The sequence below is a fragment of the Thamnophis sirtalis genome, unplaced genomic scaffold (genome assembly GCF_051295495.1).
Source record: "Thamnophis sirtalis isolate CommonGarterSnake01/CBP01778 unplaced genomic scaffold, rThaSir2_p1.2 scaffold_14, whole genome shotgun sequence".
Classification (NCBI taxonomy): domain Eukaryota; kingdom Metazoa; phylum Chordata; class Lepidosauria; order Squamata; family Natricidae; genus Thamnophis; species Thamnophis sirtalis.
In genome coordinates, this window is record NW_028261394.1 from 1,865,531 (window position 1) to 1,881,515 (window position 15,985).

General features: G+C 45.6%; 2 protein-coding genes across 8 annotated transcripts in view; one reads left to right on the plus strand and one right to left on the minus strand.

Moving 5' to 3' along the window:
* Positions 1 to 15,985, minus strand: part of MPRIP (myosin phosphatase Rho interacting protein) — a 91,348-nt gene that overhangs the window by 72,186 nt on the left and 3,177 nt on the right. For all 7 annotated transcript variants that reach the window (XM_087729137.1, XM_087729136.1, XM_087729138.1 and 4 more), the window contains exons 2-3: positions 973 to 1,050; positions 212 to 277 (exon numbers count right to left, since the gene is read on the minus strand). In XM_087729137.1, the coding sequence (XP_087585263.1) occupies positions 212 to 277; positions 973 to 1,050 (144 nt within the window). The remainder of the gene's footprint in view (positions 1 to 211; positions 278 to 972; positions 1,051 to 15,985) is intronic.
* Positions 1 to 15,985, plus strand: part of GPR146 (G protein-coupled receptor 146) — a 142,055-nt gene that overhangs the window by 18,860 nt on the left and 107,210 nt on the right. The gene's annotated exons all lie outside the window — the stretch shown is intronic.

Here is a 15,985-nt window from a genome sequence, read left to right on the forward strand (position 1 = left end):
AGTCAACCTTGAGCCGGTGAGATTTGAACCGCTGAACTGCAGATAGCAGTCAGCTGAAGTGGCCTGCAGTACTGCACCCCTAACCACTGAGCCACCTCGGCTCTATCTATACCAACTACCACTTGGCCCCTTCAAAGCACCACACAAGCCCGCCGCGAGTATTAAATGACGAGAAATCGCCCGATTCCAAAATCAAAAGCAGCGGACTCACCATCTCGTCCAAGGCGTAGCGGAGAAGGCCGTGTTCGTAAAGGATGAAGAAGCGGCGTTGCCATTTCTTTAAAAAGAGAGGGGAAAAGAGGCCATGTGGTTAAAACCCAGGAGAACCGAAGGCTCCTACAAGACCGTTTTCAAACCGGGTCTCCCCAAAACCGGGGTTTGTTTTTTTTCAGAATTGGTGGGATTCGGAGTCCATCCAGATTTGGGGCGGAGAAGCCGCTCTGTTTTCCTCCGAGTTAACTTTTATCCCTCCCGTTTCTGGACAAGGGAGGAATAACACCGCCAGCCTTAGGACACGAAGGGACCCTCTCCCACCGCCAATGTTTCTTGGGAGACCCCCAGCCGTTCAAAAGATGCCGCCATTTTTAATGCCACAGAAAAAGGAGGTTGAAGAGCGTCATGTGAAGTGTATCGAACGGATGGCTTGTTAAGTGTCAAGGGAGATTAAAAGAAGGGGATATTTTTCCTTGCTACAACCAATTTCGGGGTACAGGTCCTGAACCTCCCCCAATATAAGGGCTGCAAGGAGTTTGCGTACCCCGCTTTACAGACACCCCAGATTCTGGAAAGGGGCCCCAGCAGAAAGAAAAGGGAAAATCGTGTGCCAAGATCGAATCCCGCAATCTTCTGAGCCCTGCAAAAACCAGAATCCCCTTCCCCCGATCCATCTGGATAGCGAGACGGGAGGCATATAAATTTAATAATAAATTTTAAAAATTTAAAAACGATCTGCAAGGAAGGAGAAGTCCTTACCCGGGAGCGATGCACAGGGTTGTCGAAATCGGTGCCCTCTGGAGCTAGTAACAGCCATCCGCCATAAATAGGCTTAGCCTGAGAACAGAAAGAGGAAAAGGTAATTTTTTTAAAATATATATATTTTTATTATGTTTACCTTTAAAACAGTGCAGTATCGCGAAGTCGAAGTGACCATACATTCACGTTATATACAGCTAGTCTCAACCATTAACAATTAGCCTACTTAATACATTGTCTACCCTTCTGTCCAATCACAATATATACAGTTTGTTCCAGTCTTGTCACCAGGAAAAGGTAATTTTGATTTGGTTTTAAAGGGCACAATTTCCAACCATTTACTCTGCGATGCAATTAATAGAACCGGAAAGGCCAGTTAAGAAATCTGGCCGAACGCACGCAAGCAAGTTCTCGTTTAGAGTGCACAGTTGGGAACGCCAAGATGGTTGTTAAACAAAGCAGTCGCTAAGTGAAATTACAACTATGCTTGAATTTGGCTTTCCGTTGCTTTGAAGGGCGTGAAAGTGAGGATGGGTTATGAATCTACGATGTGACTTTTTCATCGCTGTCATAGCTGTCAATGTATTGTATTGTATTGTATTATTTGTATGCTGCCCTTCTCCGGGAGGACTCAGGGCGGCGAACAATTCAAGGGGGAAAAAAGGGGGGAACATAAAAAGACAAAATACAAATAATAAAAGTAAACAACAGTCGCACAACCATACATGTCGAGAGGGGAGGGAACTCATCACCCCCAGGCCTGCCGGCAAAGCCAGGTTTTGACGGCTTTTCGGAAGGCCTGGAGAGAGGTGAGGGTGCGAATCCCTGCGGGGAGTTCATTCCAAAGGGCTGGAGCTGCCACAGAGAAGGCCCTCCCCTGGGTAGTAGCCAGGTGGCATTGGCTGGTAGACGGAACCCGGAGGAGGCCAACCCTGTGAGATCTAACGGGTCTGTGGGAGGTAATTGGCAGCAGGCTGTCTCTCAAGTACCCAGGTCCAATACCATGAAGGGCTATAAGTTACGACCAGCACCTTGATGCTGGTTGATAAATAGAAACTCTGCACACATACTGTGTGTGTGTGAGAGAGAGAGACAGAGACAGAGAGAGAGAGAAAGAGAGAGAGGGAGGGAGAGAGGGAGAGAGAGATTGTGCCTCTTCCAGTTAAGTGGTCCTCCTGAGCAAGAATGATTTATGAAAGGAGCTTTGGAAGATAACAGCAGCAAACAGTGAAGTTGAACCAAGTTAACATGCACAACGGACACACAAGTGAAGAGTGCATCTTTGCAACGCGTCCCTTTGGAGATGCGTGGCTGCATTAAAAAGCAACTTATAGAGCACCAGGGTTTTTTTCTTTTTTTTAAAAGATAAATTTTAATTTTATTTCATACATCCACAGAGAAAACAACAACAAACAGAGCCATTTATCAGAGTCTTGTTGAGCCGGGCAGCTACAAAACCCAAATAAATAAATACAAATCGGCAAATCCTTTCCTTAAACTCCAAAGGGTATCAGGGTCTAAATTTTCTTCCCCTCTTCCAAGAAACCGGAACTCATCACGAAGGAGATTTTGTTTTCGAAGCGCCTGCTGGGTTTACAGGTTTAAAATAAACCTGCAAATACCTTGCAGCAGAAATAGCCCTTTTGCTGGTCTATTCCTAGCTCTGGATTAGTAATCAAAACAAACAAACAAAAAAAATTACCAAGGTGGGCTGTTTGGTGGGGTTGTTGTCGTTTAAAAAAAAAACTCTGAAAACCTGAAGCCCAAACAGGGCTTGTTTATTTGGAGAAGGAGCCAGCCAAATAAAAACCAGTTCCTGTATTTAAAAACAAAAATATCCTGAGCCAATTCAAGGAATCCTCCCCTTAAGCCTGTTCTACAAGTCCCGGGATGTTGCAAGGTGCTACACACACAGACTTACAACTATCTCCCTCCCTCCAGATAAAGGGGAGGGGGGGATCTGTCAACGCTCCACCCTGCTTGAGGAGGAGGAAATCACAAGCTTGCAGGTTGTTTTAAAACACGCAATCCGGAACTCACAAGAGCATTTCTGGCTTATCTGCGCAGACCTGCCTGCGTTCCTTTCTCCTTATAACCTGTCTATCTTGGTTTGTTCGCTCTTCATGGGCCCAGCCGATGCGGCACACCCACCCCAATAATATTCTCTGCAAATTTATGCTGGCTTCATTTAAATTAATTGGGGAAAATGAACTTCATAAGAGACGAGACTCCTGGGAGTGGAGTCGAAAGGATTCCCACAACATGGTTGAACAAACACAAACTTGACCGCGGGTATTTTAGTCCCATTTTCCTCCTGCAAGATCACGGACTTTCCTTTAGATACTGGATGAAATAGCAGCCTTTTTTTTTGGCCCTATCAGAAAAGCAAACTAGACCTCATGAATTTCTAAGCAAGCGCCGGAAAGTCTGCTTGCTTTGCTGTTCCCTTCACTTCCAAAGTTGCTAGTCCTCTTCACGGAATGCCCTTTAAATTTATTTAACCATGCAGCAGGCTGGTCCTGCTTAATTATATGAAACAGCAGAGCCTTAACAACCGGGTGGGTAGATTTAACTTCGCGATGCTAGACCTCATGAATAATAAAAGTAAATTTGGGAAAGTATGCGGCTGAGTAGGTGGTGACTGTGGATTTCTTTTTTAAATTTTTTAAGAGGTGGGTAATCTTGTCAGGCAGAAAAAGAATGCGAAGATTTTCAAGGGGCCCAGAAAAATGCCACTCCTCATAATTCACTGCCCCACCCTGAAGCCCACAGGAGGGAAACAGAAGTCTGAAAATCTGCAAAAGGTTTTTTTTTGGCTTAAATTTGCTAGTATGTCCCCAAATTCAACGCCCCATCAGCCCTTCTGTTGTCCTGTGTTACTAGAAGACACCGAGAAGGCAGGAATTATTCCAAATTTAATAATAATGCTAGTATGTCCCCAAATTCAACGCCCCATCAGCCCTTCTGTTGTCCTGTGTTACTAGAAGACACCGAGAAGGCAGGAATTATTCCAAATTTAATAATAATAATAATAAATTAGGGTGGCAGAGGAATGAGATCAAACCCATTTAGCGGCCATTGCAGATTTTGGCTTCTGCCCACAAACCCTGATCCTTCTGGGATAAGGACGTTAATGACCGCATTCAGAAACCTGCAATGCCTATTCAGACAAGCTGGGGGAAATTTGCCATTCAAAAAAAGCATACAGGTATAAGCTTATTATATACAAGGAAACACGCAAAGCTCTTCAGGAAGTGCTTTTGCTCCAAAATGAATTGCCTTCCTGGAATCAATCAACAACATTTGAGGATCTTTTTCTGGCTCTCTGGAAGCCTGCTGGGATCCCCAAGGACCCCCACCCCCTTCCAACCAGGCGCTCCGGTGTACGGTCCCACACACACCACGCATACACACACCCCTTTCTGAATCTGAGCGAACCTGGATCTCAAAGCCGGCTTCCTCCAGCACCCTCCAGGTGTTCCTGATCCGTCCGAACTTCCCTCGGCTCATGGTCGTCTGCTCCCCACTCCCCGGGTGCCCGTTCTCCTTTCTGCTCGGAGGAGGTGCTGCCTTCCTGCCGTCAGGGCACCTGGGTCCCCACCCACAGTTATGCGCGTAGTCCTACCTGGCCCACACCCTCGGTGGCTCACGGCTGCCGCGCCCTTTCTGAACGCAGCAGCAGGAAGGTGGGTCTCTCCCCCACGGCTGAGAAAAAGGGGATAGCAGAGTTGGAAGGGACCTTGGAGGTCTTCTAGTCCAGCCCCCTGATCAAGCAGGAGACCCCTATACCTTTACAGACAGGTGGCTGTCCCAATCGTTTCTTAAAAAGCCTCCAGGGACGGAGCATTCCCAACTTCTGGAGGGAAACTGTTCCACTGATTAATTGTTCTCACTGTCAGGAAATTTCTACTTAGTTCTAAGTTGCTTCTCTCCTTGATTAGTTTCCATTCATTGCTTCTTGTTCTACACTCAGGTGCCTTGGAGAATAGTTTGACCCCCTCTTCTTTGGGGCAGCCCCTGAAATACTGGAAGACTGCTATCATGTCAGCCGTAGTCCTTCTATACAAGGGGATTAAACTGGGTTTTAATGTTTATAGTGCCCTCCATCAACAAACAGAGATAAAGTTACATTCTTCCTACGTGGAACTTGCTTGCTTGCTTCCTTCCTTCCTTCATTCCTTCCTGCCTGCCTGCCTGCCTTCTTTCCTGCCTACCTTCCTTCCTTCTTTCCTTCCTTCCTTCCTTCTTTCCTGCCTACCTTCCTTCCTTCTTTCCTTCATTCCTTCCTTCCTTCCTTCCTTCATTCCTTCCTTCCTGCCTTCCTTCTTTCCTGCCTACCTACCTTCCTTCCTTCTTTCCTGCCTGCCTTCCTTCATTCCTTCCTTCATTCCTTCCTTCATTCCTTCCTTCATTCCTTCCTTCCTTCCTTCCTGCCTTCCTTCTTTCCTGCCTTCCTTCCTTCCTTCCTTCTTTCCTGCCTGCCTTCCTTCATTCCTTCCTTCATTCCTTCCTTCCTTCATTCCTTCCTTCCTTCCTTCTTTCCTGCCTGCCTTCCTTCATTCCTTCCTGCCTGCCTGCCTGCCTGCCTTCTTTCCTGCCTTCCTTCCTTCTTTCCTGCCTGCCTTCCTTCATTCCTTCCTGCCTGCCTGCCTGCCTTCCTTCTTTCCTGCCTACCTTCCTTCCTTCCTTCCTTCTTTCCTGCCTGCCTTCCTTCCTTCCTTCATTCCTTCCTTCCTGCCTTCCTTCCTTCTTTCCTGCCTGCCTTCCTTCATTCCTTCCTGCCTGCCTGCCTGCCTTCCTTCTTTCCTGCCTGCCTGCCTTCCTGCCTGCCTGCCTGCCTGCCTTCCTTCCTTCCTTCCTTCTTTCCTGCCTGCCTTCCTTCCTGCCTGCCTGCCTGCCTGCCTGCCTTCCTTCCTTCCTTCCTTCCTTCCTTCCTTCCTTCCTTCCTTATCATTACTTTAAACTGATGCATTGAGATCAGAGAAATGTTAGCAATCAATAAACTAAATCCTCCTCAGAGACTTTGCTGTGATATATGAATGGTTATCAACAACTCTTTTTTCAAAATCCGGAAACCGTATATGGATTTTCTGATGAAAGACGACCAAAAAAATGAGGTGATGTTTGAGGATTTTTTTAAAAAAAAAAGTGGACTAAGGCAGGCGTTGAAGGGATTTCTGTAACATCTAAGAGGGAGTTTTGGGATTATAGGATTGTAATTATCTGTTGAAGAGAAGTTCGGAAGTCATTATAGTTAAGTTTCTTTCTTGACTATTTTAGTTCCCTTGCAACCTATTTCTTTTTTTCTTTTTTTCCTGCTTTAGATTTGCCTTTTGCTTTATGCAAAATTCTCAGTAAACACAAACAAAAGCCTCATTAAAACACCTTCTGTACGTCAACAGGAAGGGAAACCTCCCCTCTCAAGAGGAGTCTACCACTAAATTGTATATGGAAAGACGAGAATCACCTCCTCAATTACAGGCCGGCTAGGAAAAATGACATTTGAGTGGCCAAGACCGGAATGCAGGCTATTGCACAACCCAATTAATAAACAAACCTTCCTTGAAAAGGTAGCGCAGGTCAGAATAAACTATGCAGTAGTAATAATAATAAATCAAGGGTCTGACTCAGGATATTAATACTGCAAATTTCGAAAGCTCATGCCGTCATAAATTTATTTTGCAGAAGTTCAGGCTGATATCCCATCCCCCCACCCACCACCCCGGATTCCCATCTATTTACATTCACATCTTGGTCTTTCTGGCGACTTGGAAGAAATTCCCACTGGGTGCAGGCGAGGGGGCTGTTTGCAAGGCAGGCCCCTCCAACAATCCAAGGGGTGGGGGGAATTAGGACAGCTCCCCCACCCCCCCAAGCCCAGGAACCTTGCCGTTGGTATTACAGCTGATTCAAAATGTCAACACTTATTTATAAACATCTTGCCATGAAACGCAAGATGTTCGTTCGTACACCCTGATCCTTGGTCCTTCTGAAGATCCCGCCACGGCTGATCCCATTTAAATCCCGTCTCGTTGCTTTCCTAAAACTCTCAGCAACTGCAGTTTTGTTTTTTAAAGGGAAAAAAAAAAGGAAGGGGGAAAAAAAACGAAACTTTCCTGGTGTGCTGCTAATCAAAGTGTCAAAGGCTTTAAGTAACAAGGGGAGCCTGGGAAAATATTTCAAAGCTTAGAGGAGAAGAATTCCCCCAGAGGCTGATCCGTCCCAACACGCTCACCAGATTCCCATCAGTCAAAGGAAAAAAAATGCTCATTGGGGCCAGAGGAGGAGTTGAAGAAGCCTGCAGGGGTGGGGGGGGGAGGTTGGGGGGGGGGCGGCAGAAAAACAGATTTGGGCCTGCCTGACTTTTCTTGCTGAGGGGGGTGGGGGTGGGAGGGAGGAAAAGGAAAAAAAGAAGGAATAGGAGGAGAACTAGATAGAACAAAGAGAGGAAGGAAAGGGAAGGAAGAGGTAGAAGAAGGGAAGGAAGAAGAGAGAGGAGGGAGGGAGGAAAGACTGAAGAAGGAAAGAAGGGAGGGAGGACAGAAACAGAAGTAAAAAGAAGGAAGGGGGAAGAGGGAGAGAGGAAGGAAGGAAGGAAGGAGAAAGAGAGGATAGGAAGAGAAGTAGGTAGAAGAAAGAGGGAAGAAGGGAGGGAGGAAAGGCAGAAGAAGGAAAGAAGGAAGGGAGGATAGGAAGAGAAGTAAAAGAAAGGAAGGGAGGAGAAACAGAGAGAGGCAGGCAGGCAGGAAAGAAGGCAGGAAAGAAGGCAGGAAAGAAGGCAGGCAGGCAGGCAGGCAGGCAGGCAGGAAGGAAGGAAGGAAGGAAGGAAGGAAGGAAGGAAGGAAGGAAGGAAGGAAGGAAGGAAGGAAGGAAGGAAAAATTATAAGAGAAGAATTAAGCCAAAGAAAACAGGAATGAAGGCTCATTTCCCCTAGTTTCCTGAATGGAGCATCCCAAACAAAACAATAACCAAACATTTTGCCCCAAAGCACACTGAATGCAAAAAGGCTTCAACAGAAAATGAAATCTACACATCACTGCCTCTCGAATTAAAGTAGGAAGTAGGTTCCCCTGCTCTGATCTCCCTAAAACAACACTGCCTGTCTCCAAAGGGTGCCCGCTTGAGCTGCATTTGATCTGCCTAACACAACACAACACGACAAAGTCCTGGTCCCACTGCCACACCTCACTTTTGCTAAGGACTGAGAGTTTTCTAGAACTCTTCTTCCCTTCACCAACTGCTGGATGTGATCTCTACTGACACAACATTTGCCCAACAGGTAACCTGTGTTATATACCTAAGGTGTGTGCCTGGCCTGGGTCTTACTCATTCTCAGAACTGTGGCTAAAGCAAGTCTCATGTGCCAACTGAACCAAGGGAATCAGGATCCAGGGTTTAAAAAAAAAACCCAGCCTTACAGAATCCAACCCAACTTTTCCCGTGCCTCGAAAATGCCAAGACTTCAATTTCCCTTTTAAAACAAATTCCTTGTCCACCCAATCCAGAGGTGGTGTCTTCTTCCTCCTTTTGCAAAAAAAAAAAAAGGCAGTCTCGAAGCTCGCTGGTTGCCACAGCAAACGCTGAAAAGATATCTGACATTTAGTTTAAAAAAACAACAACTCATTTTAATCTTCACGATTCCCCCATCAGCAGATGGATTTTTGCACTCCGAAGGCACTGGCCACGGATTGAAGAATTCGACAGCCATTCAAAACTAACTAACCTGCATTAGCTTTCCAGGATCTGTTCAATTTAAAGCAATATTTTTTTCAAACCTGGCCAAGTTCAGATGGACGGACTTCAATTCTGGGAGTTGGAAGTCCACCCATCTGAACGTAACCAAGTTTGAAAAATACGGCTTAAAACCTGAATTGTTCTCGTTGGGTATCTTACCAGGGAAATATAGTAAAGAAAATGTATATCTGATTGTTCAATGTAATAACTGTGGCTAGAATTGCATTTGCACAAAATTGGAAAAGCTGAAGAAATCCCTAAAGATGAAAATGTCATTAAGAAAAATATTAGATTGTGCAGAAATGAATAGATTAACACTAGCAATTGAAGGGAAGGAAGAATCTGGTTATTATAATATATGGGGGGGGGGGTCATTTAATCATTGGTTAGAAAATGAATATGGGTAAAAAGTATAAAATTAAATAATTTAGGAAGAGAAAGGTTATAACAGGAGATGCGTTAAGTTGTAATGTTAAAATAAGAACAGGTGTATATAAAGAAGTTGGTGGTAAGTTATAACTATTATGACATTAAAAAATTGCACTCAGATGACACACTGATTAATGAATGATGAAATGTTTGTTTTAAAAGTGGGGGAAAGTTTACAAAAGAAAAAAGAAAAATATGGCTTTAAAGGGAAAGGAGCAGAAGACTTGGGTTCAAACACAAAACAATAATGGGAAAACCTTTTTCCAAAAAGGGAGACCCCAGAATTGATCCGGCTCTGCCTTGCCATCTTCCGAAACTTACTTTAAAAGGATGCTCCTGTGTAAATCTACCCAAAATCTCTCCAGACATAGAGCTAAGAAAGAAACTTCATTAAATTCTAAAGGACTTGAAAGGAAGCCTGGATCAGATTAGGGCCAATCTCTTGATTATCATGTAGAAGGTTAGCGTAGGAGTAATCTTGTTAGCAAAGATCTCACCTCCATTTCTGACAGTAAAAAATCTCTGTTTTCAGAAATTGCTCCCAGGGGGAGGTTTGCTAACAGGCTACAGATCTTTTCAGGGGGTCCCAGAGACCCCTGCAAAGGAGGACACCCACACCACGAGGTTTTTGCTGCCAACTCAAAGGTGGTGGGTGCTGGGTAGGGCCCAGCCTTTGGGAACCAAGTCCTCCAGAGGACAGCTCTCAGCTCTGGGATCCACCATTTCCTTCCCGCAAAAAAAAAACAACAACGATCTGTTTAGATGACCTAAACTGGTTTCCTACATGAACTACTTTGCCTTTGTCCCCATTTTCAGAGTGGTTTCGACTGCAATCGTGGATGGATGGATGGATGGATGGATGGATGAATGGATGGAGGCCGCCTTTGCTACAGAAGGATGGATGGATGGAAGGAAAGAAGGAAGGACTATTTTGTTACTGCAAAAAGGAAGGAATAGAATAGAATAGAATTTTATTATTTGTATGCTGCCCTTCTCTGGGAGGACAAAAGGGGGCGAACAATTCAAGGGGGAAAAAGGGGAACATAAAAAACAAAATACAAATAATAAAAGTAAACAACAGTCGCACAACCATACATGTTGAGAGGGGAGGGAACTCATCACCCCCAGGCCTGTCAGCAAAGCCAGGTTTTGACGGCTTTTCGGAAGGCCTGGAGAGAGGTGAGGGTCCGAATCCCTGCGGGGAGTCCATTCCAAAGGGCCGGAGCTGCCACAGAGAAGGCTCTCCCCCGGGTAATAGCCAGGTGGCATTGGCTGGTAGATGGCACCCGGAGGAGGCCAACCCTGTGTGATCTAATGGGTCTGTGGGAGGTAATTGGCAGCAGGCGGTCTCTCAAGGAAGGAAGGAAGGAAGGAAGGAAGGAAGGAAGGAAGGAAGGAAGGAAGGAAGGAAGGAAGGAAGGAAGGAAGGAAGGAAGGGGAGAAATGGAGAGGAAGAAAAATAGAGGAAAAGGAATGAAGCATGGAAGAATTGGAGAAAGGAACTGAGGGAGGAAAGAAGAAAGGAAGGAAAGAAGGAAGGAGATGGGAAGGAAAGAAGGAAAGAGTATGTATGGATTTATGTATGTATAGAAGGAAGGGAGGGAGGAAGGACTCTTGCTATTGAGAGGAAGGGAGGGAGGAAGAGAAGGAGAAGAGAAATGCTTCCTTTGTGGTTGAGCATTATACCGCATCTTCCTAACCCTTGGCAGTCCTTTCTCAAAGACACACTCCTTCTCGCATCACATCAGCCATGAACTGGACTCTTTCCTTGAAAGAGAAGCAGAATAATCCTGGGTACACACTGTGGTACAACTGTGGTCAACAGGTATTTGTCGGCCTCACCTGCGTGGTGTTGGGTACCTGGCTGACTTCGTGAGTCACCGGTTCTCTTGGCCATTCACACAAAGCTGCTCAGGTGCACACCAGTGTTTCCTGCGACGCCGAACGCTGTACAGGGACACCGAGGGACCCATGAAATGAGCTTCCCCGTTTGTTTCCAAAAGCAAGGACCCTGCGCTGGGCACGTGCCAGGGAACCATTTAAATACCAGCTGCTAGTCCTCAACACACACGAGGGTGGATTTCTGTTTGGCTCCTTTGCGTCCATATTCGGCTTCTTTTCCTGACAAATGGCTGGAGAATCCGGGAGAGGAGATCGATTCTTTGGGTCCTCCAGCTTAATCCTGTGTGGTTTTTCATTTACATATTTATCCGCCAGAATATACTCAATAACTTTGATTTTTTTAAAATTTATTTTGGCAGCAGCATTTTTATAATGACTTAGCACTTTTTATCAGTTATAGTTTTTTCCAGTCTTCAGTTCAGGCTGCTGTTTTTAAGATAGGCCATTTTTTTTGGCACTAGAGTTTAAAGATTCATCTCCCCGCCTGTATTTTCAAGACACAGGAAAATCAGGATCCTAACCCAGAACTCACTCAATTTATAGCACTACTTACAGACCGCTTCACGGCGTGCTTTCACAGCTCTCTCTAAACGGTTTACAGAGCCAGCCTCTTGCAAACCCCAACAATCTGGGTCCTCATTTGACCCACCTTGGAAGGATGGAAAGCTGAGTCAACCTTGAACCGGTCAGGATCGAACTACTGACAAGTTGGCAGAGTTTGCTTGCAATACTGCATTCTAACCACAGCGCCACCACGGCTCTTCTACTTCATGCACCAGTTAATCTTCCATAGCCAGTAGCATGCTATATAAAAAGATGTCAGGCTTGCAAGAGCCGAGGTGGCGCAGAGGGTAGAGTGCAGTACTGCAGGCCACTTCAGCTGACTGCTAGCTGCAGTTCAGCGGTTCAAATCTCACCGGCTCAGGGTTGACTCAGCCTTCCATCCTTCCGAGGTGGGTGAAATGAGGACCCGGATTGTTGTTGGGGGCGATATGCTGACTTTATAAACCGCTTAGAGAGGGCTGAAAGCCCTATGAAGCGGTATATAAGTCTAACTGCTATTGCTATTGCTAACTGCTATTGCAATCCAGTCACCAAAATAACTAACAGGGGAGATTTTGAAATGCTTTCCCTGCTCAAAACTCACTTTTAGGTGCCCCTGCTCTGACCTATGCCAGTGAAACATGGACACTAACCTCACAATCGGTACAAAAGTAACGAGAGGCACAAAAAGCCACAAGATAGGAAGATGCACACTTGGACTAGAAAACAAACAAAAATATATGACGCCCTCAAGAGAGGACAAGAACTGAAAGAGAAACGGGCTGGTCCCATAGCAAGGAGAACCGAGGGCAGGTGGATTAAGGCGGTCATAGAATGGATCCCACTGGATCGAAAGGATCCACAAAGGTGAGCTAAAACAACATGGATCAACCACAACCAGCAAGTATGGGGGGCCCAATTGGCCAAAGTAAGCTCAGGACCATCTTGATTGGAAAGATGCACAAGAGGCCTTCATCCTACAGCAGACAAGACAACGGCTAAAATGACAGTGACATAAATAAATATCAATTTAAAAAAACACCTTTCAACGCACGAGTGTTGACACACAAAGCAGAGGGGAAGGAATCAACAATCACTGCTGTGCACAAACATCTCACACTCTTTGGGTAAGCAAAAATCACGCCGAAGACACCCCTGAAAATGACAAGAAATGCACATTTCCCCCTTTAAAAGGTGGGGAAAATATCCTTACTAAAAGTAAGGTTCTGAAATCTATTCCTAAAAGGCTCCCAATTAAAAATTCCCCCATTAATTTAAATAAAATGTCCCTCCTTCTTCTCAGACTAATGTGGATTCTCTTATTTGGAATAACGATTGCTATGGATAACGTTATTATTTCCTTTTCTCACATTACAATGCATCTTACGTTACAGTTTTTTTTTCCTGAATGCCATCACTCTGCTAAACAAATAATTCCCACAACACTGTCAATAATTTACTGACGGTATTACTATTGTTGCTCTCTTCCTTCCTAGTATCTATCTCTCCACACCTATGACTATAACTACGTTGCTAGTGTCTTTATAATTCCTATTGTTTTTACTGGTTTCCTAGTACGATTTGATAGCTTATTAGTAACCTTTACTATCACTAAGTGTTGTATCTTATGATCCATGTATTTCATTTTTCTTTATGTACACTGAGAGCATCTGCACCAAAGACAAATCCCTTGCGTGTCCAATCACACACGGCCATTAAAGAATTCTATTAAGTCCCCCCAAGAATAAATATACACAACCCCTGGTATGCCCAAATATGGGAGGAAGGTCACACAGGTTCAATTCCCAGTAAGGGTGTGGCTAGCTGATGAGAGCTAAATAGCTTGAAATAGATCTATACTAGTCTCCCTTTATTTATTTATCAGCATAAAATATAACAAATTATACACACACACACACACACACACACACACACACCTCTTCGTGTTGGTACCATACCAAAAGTGTTTTTATTTTTATTTTTGCAAAACAAAAACGTCAGGTTCAAAAATCCGATTTCCCCACCAAATTTGGTCACGCACCACTGCTGTTAATGCTGTTGTTTAATTGCATGCAAATATCCTGGCAGTGGGGGGGGGAGGGGAACCAAAAACAAAACAAAAAAACGAAAAGTTCTGCCAGCTAAGGACAAAGATGAGATAACCTTCTTTCCAAAACACCAAACAGCAGAACTGAGTAATGCCAGAACATGCTTTCTTGCTGAGTTGGAAGCTGTAAAACGAACCAATCCTGGAGGAAGAACAAACGGATTTTGTTTTTTTGTCCTAAAAGCAAGGAGAGGCGTTAAAATCCTTGGTCTATTATGTTTATTGTAAGGGTGTCCATCTGTGGCCTCTTTAAGAGCTGTGGACTTCAGCTCCCAGAATTCCAGCCTGGCTGAGGAATTCTGGGAGCTGAAGTCCACAACTCTTACAGCGGCCACAGACGGAAACCCCTAGCTTATGATACTGCAAGGCAAGGAAGATATCAAGGAAAACACTGTTTGTTTTAGATCAACAGCCTTCTTTCCTGTAGGCGCTCAAGGCAGCTTACAAAAGTTATTTCTCTTTATTTCTATTTTTTTATTAAGTTTATAGGTCACCCAGCTGATTTCCATGCGGCTCTGAAATGGAATAAATTGGATTTTGAGCCCATCTACACCTCTGCAATGGTCAAGAGAACCCAGATCTCCTGATCTCACCTTCCACACACACACACACCAAAAGAGGCAGGTACCTAAACTGGACTGGATTAAATCTTTCTACCCCCAGATCAGATCCAGAAACATCCCATCATTTCTCATTGGCGGGGGGGGGGGGGGAGGTCTTTCTCAACTCTTGAGTCCTCCAGAGAATTAAAATTATCTCTTGGGGGACAAAAAGGGTTGTCTGACCTCGTTCAAGAGTCAGACACCCAACTCTTCTGTACAGAAACGGTTGGCTTGGGAGACAAAGGCTGTGAGCATCTGGTGGAAAATACGGAAAGCCACACAGGCAAGTCCCTCGACTTACGACCAATCGCTTTGTGGCTGTTACAAGGGCACGGAAGAAAAGTTAATTTTCGACCGTATTTTCACAGCCGTCGCAGCATCCCCATGGCTGAGGGATGGCAACCGACTCATATTTATGACGGTTGCGGTCTCCCTGGATTGTGGGATTTCCCATCCCCGCAAGTGAATCCTTGCGTTTGTTCAGTTAGGGAACTTGGCCGTTAAGTGAATCCATCTTCCCCACTGACGAGCCAAGTCAGTGGGGAAGATGGATTCACTTAACGGCAAAGTTCCCTAACTGAACAAACGCAAGGATTCACTTCACCGCGTCGAGGAAGGTCGTAAAACTCATGTAACCAGTGTTTCGCTTAACAACAGACATCTCCGGCTCCACTCAGGTCATAAGTCAAGGACCACCTGGAATCACGTAACGCCTCGCGCACCAAGAGATGATCGCAAGGCAGGCAGGCAGGCATCCTGGTTTGAGGAGCGGAAGACGCGCAGCGCAAGAATCTCTCCCCCAAGTAGGCAGACTGCTCTTGCGCATGGAGGCTCCACCAAGCCTGCTCTGCCAATGCATTTCTCCACCGCAAGCTTATCTCTGAGCTCTCTGGACCTGACAGCCTTTCCCCACAAGTTACGCAAGCCAAATCCTCCCCCCGCCCCCGTCCCAGCATCAGCTGTGGATTTGCAGAACTCCTCGTTCTTTCCTTCCGTCTGTCTAGACATGATCCCATTCTTCTTCTTATGAGGTCAGCTGAACCAGGGACACAAGATCCCCTTAGTCTCTCGGAAGATCTGCCCTCTCATGATTCACTCCCAGGAGGATCAGCTGAAGGAAGCAACAGCCCTCAGTAGGTCCTTAATCCAGAGATCTTCAAAGTTGCCCCCCCTCCCCGCTTTAAGACGGATGGACTTCAACTCCCAGGATTCTCCAGCCAGCATAATTTACTCCCTTGGAGAATTCTGGGAGTTGAAGTCCACCAGTCTTAAAGTGGCCATGTTTGGGGACCCCCCTGTCCTAAGCGATGTGATCAGGCCAAACGGAGCCTCCACATCCAGGGGCAGTTATGCCTCTGGTTAGTACTACGGCAAGGAACGGTTCCATACCGTAGTAGGTTCTCCAGCGGTTGCCCCCCTAGCTGGCTGTGGGCAGGCCGTGGGAAGCCTTCCGTGTGGTTGGTGGGTCGTAGGAATTGTAGACCAGCATGCCTGGAGGGGAACCAACGGTGGTCCCAGAAACTCAGGCCTACAGAGACCTTTTTAGAGGCGAAAAAAATTCCCTAAATTCCCCCTATATTCATTTTAAAAGTTGGACCAAACAAAACCAGAAATGGCCTTTTGCAAGTGGTGAATACTCCCCCACCCCCAATAAAGCGGCCCCCATCAGAAAGGGCCAGTCCAACCTGCACACAA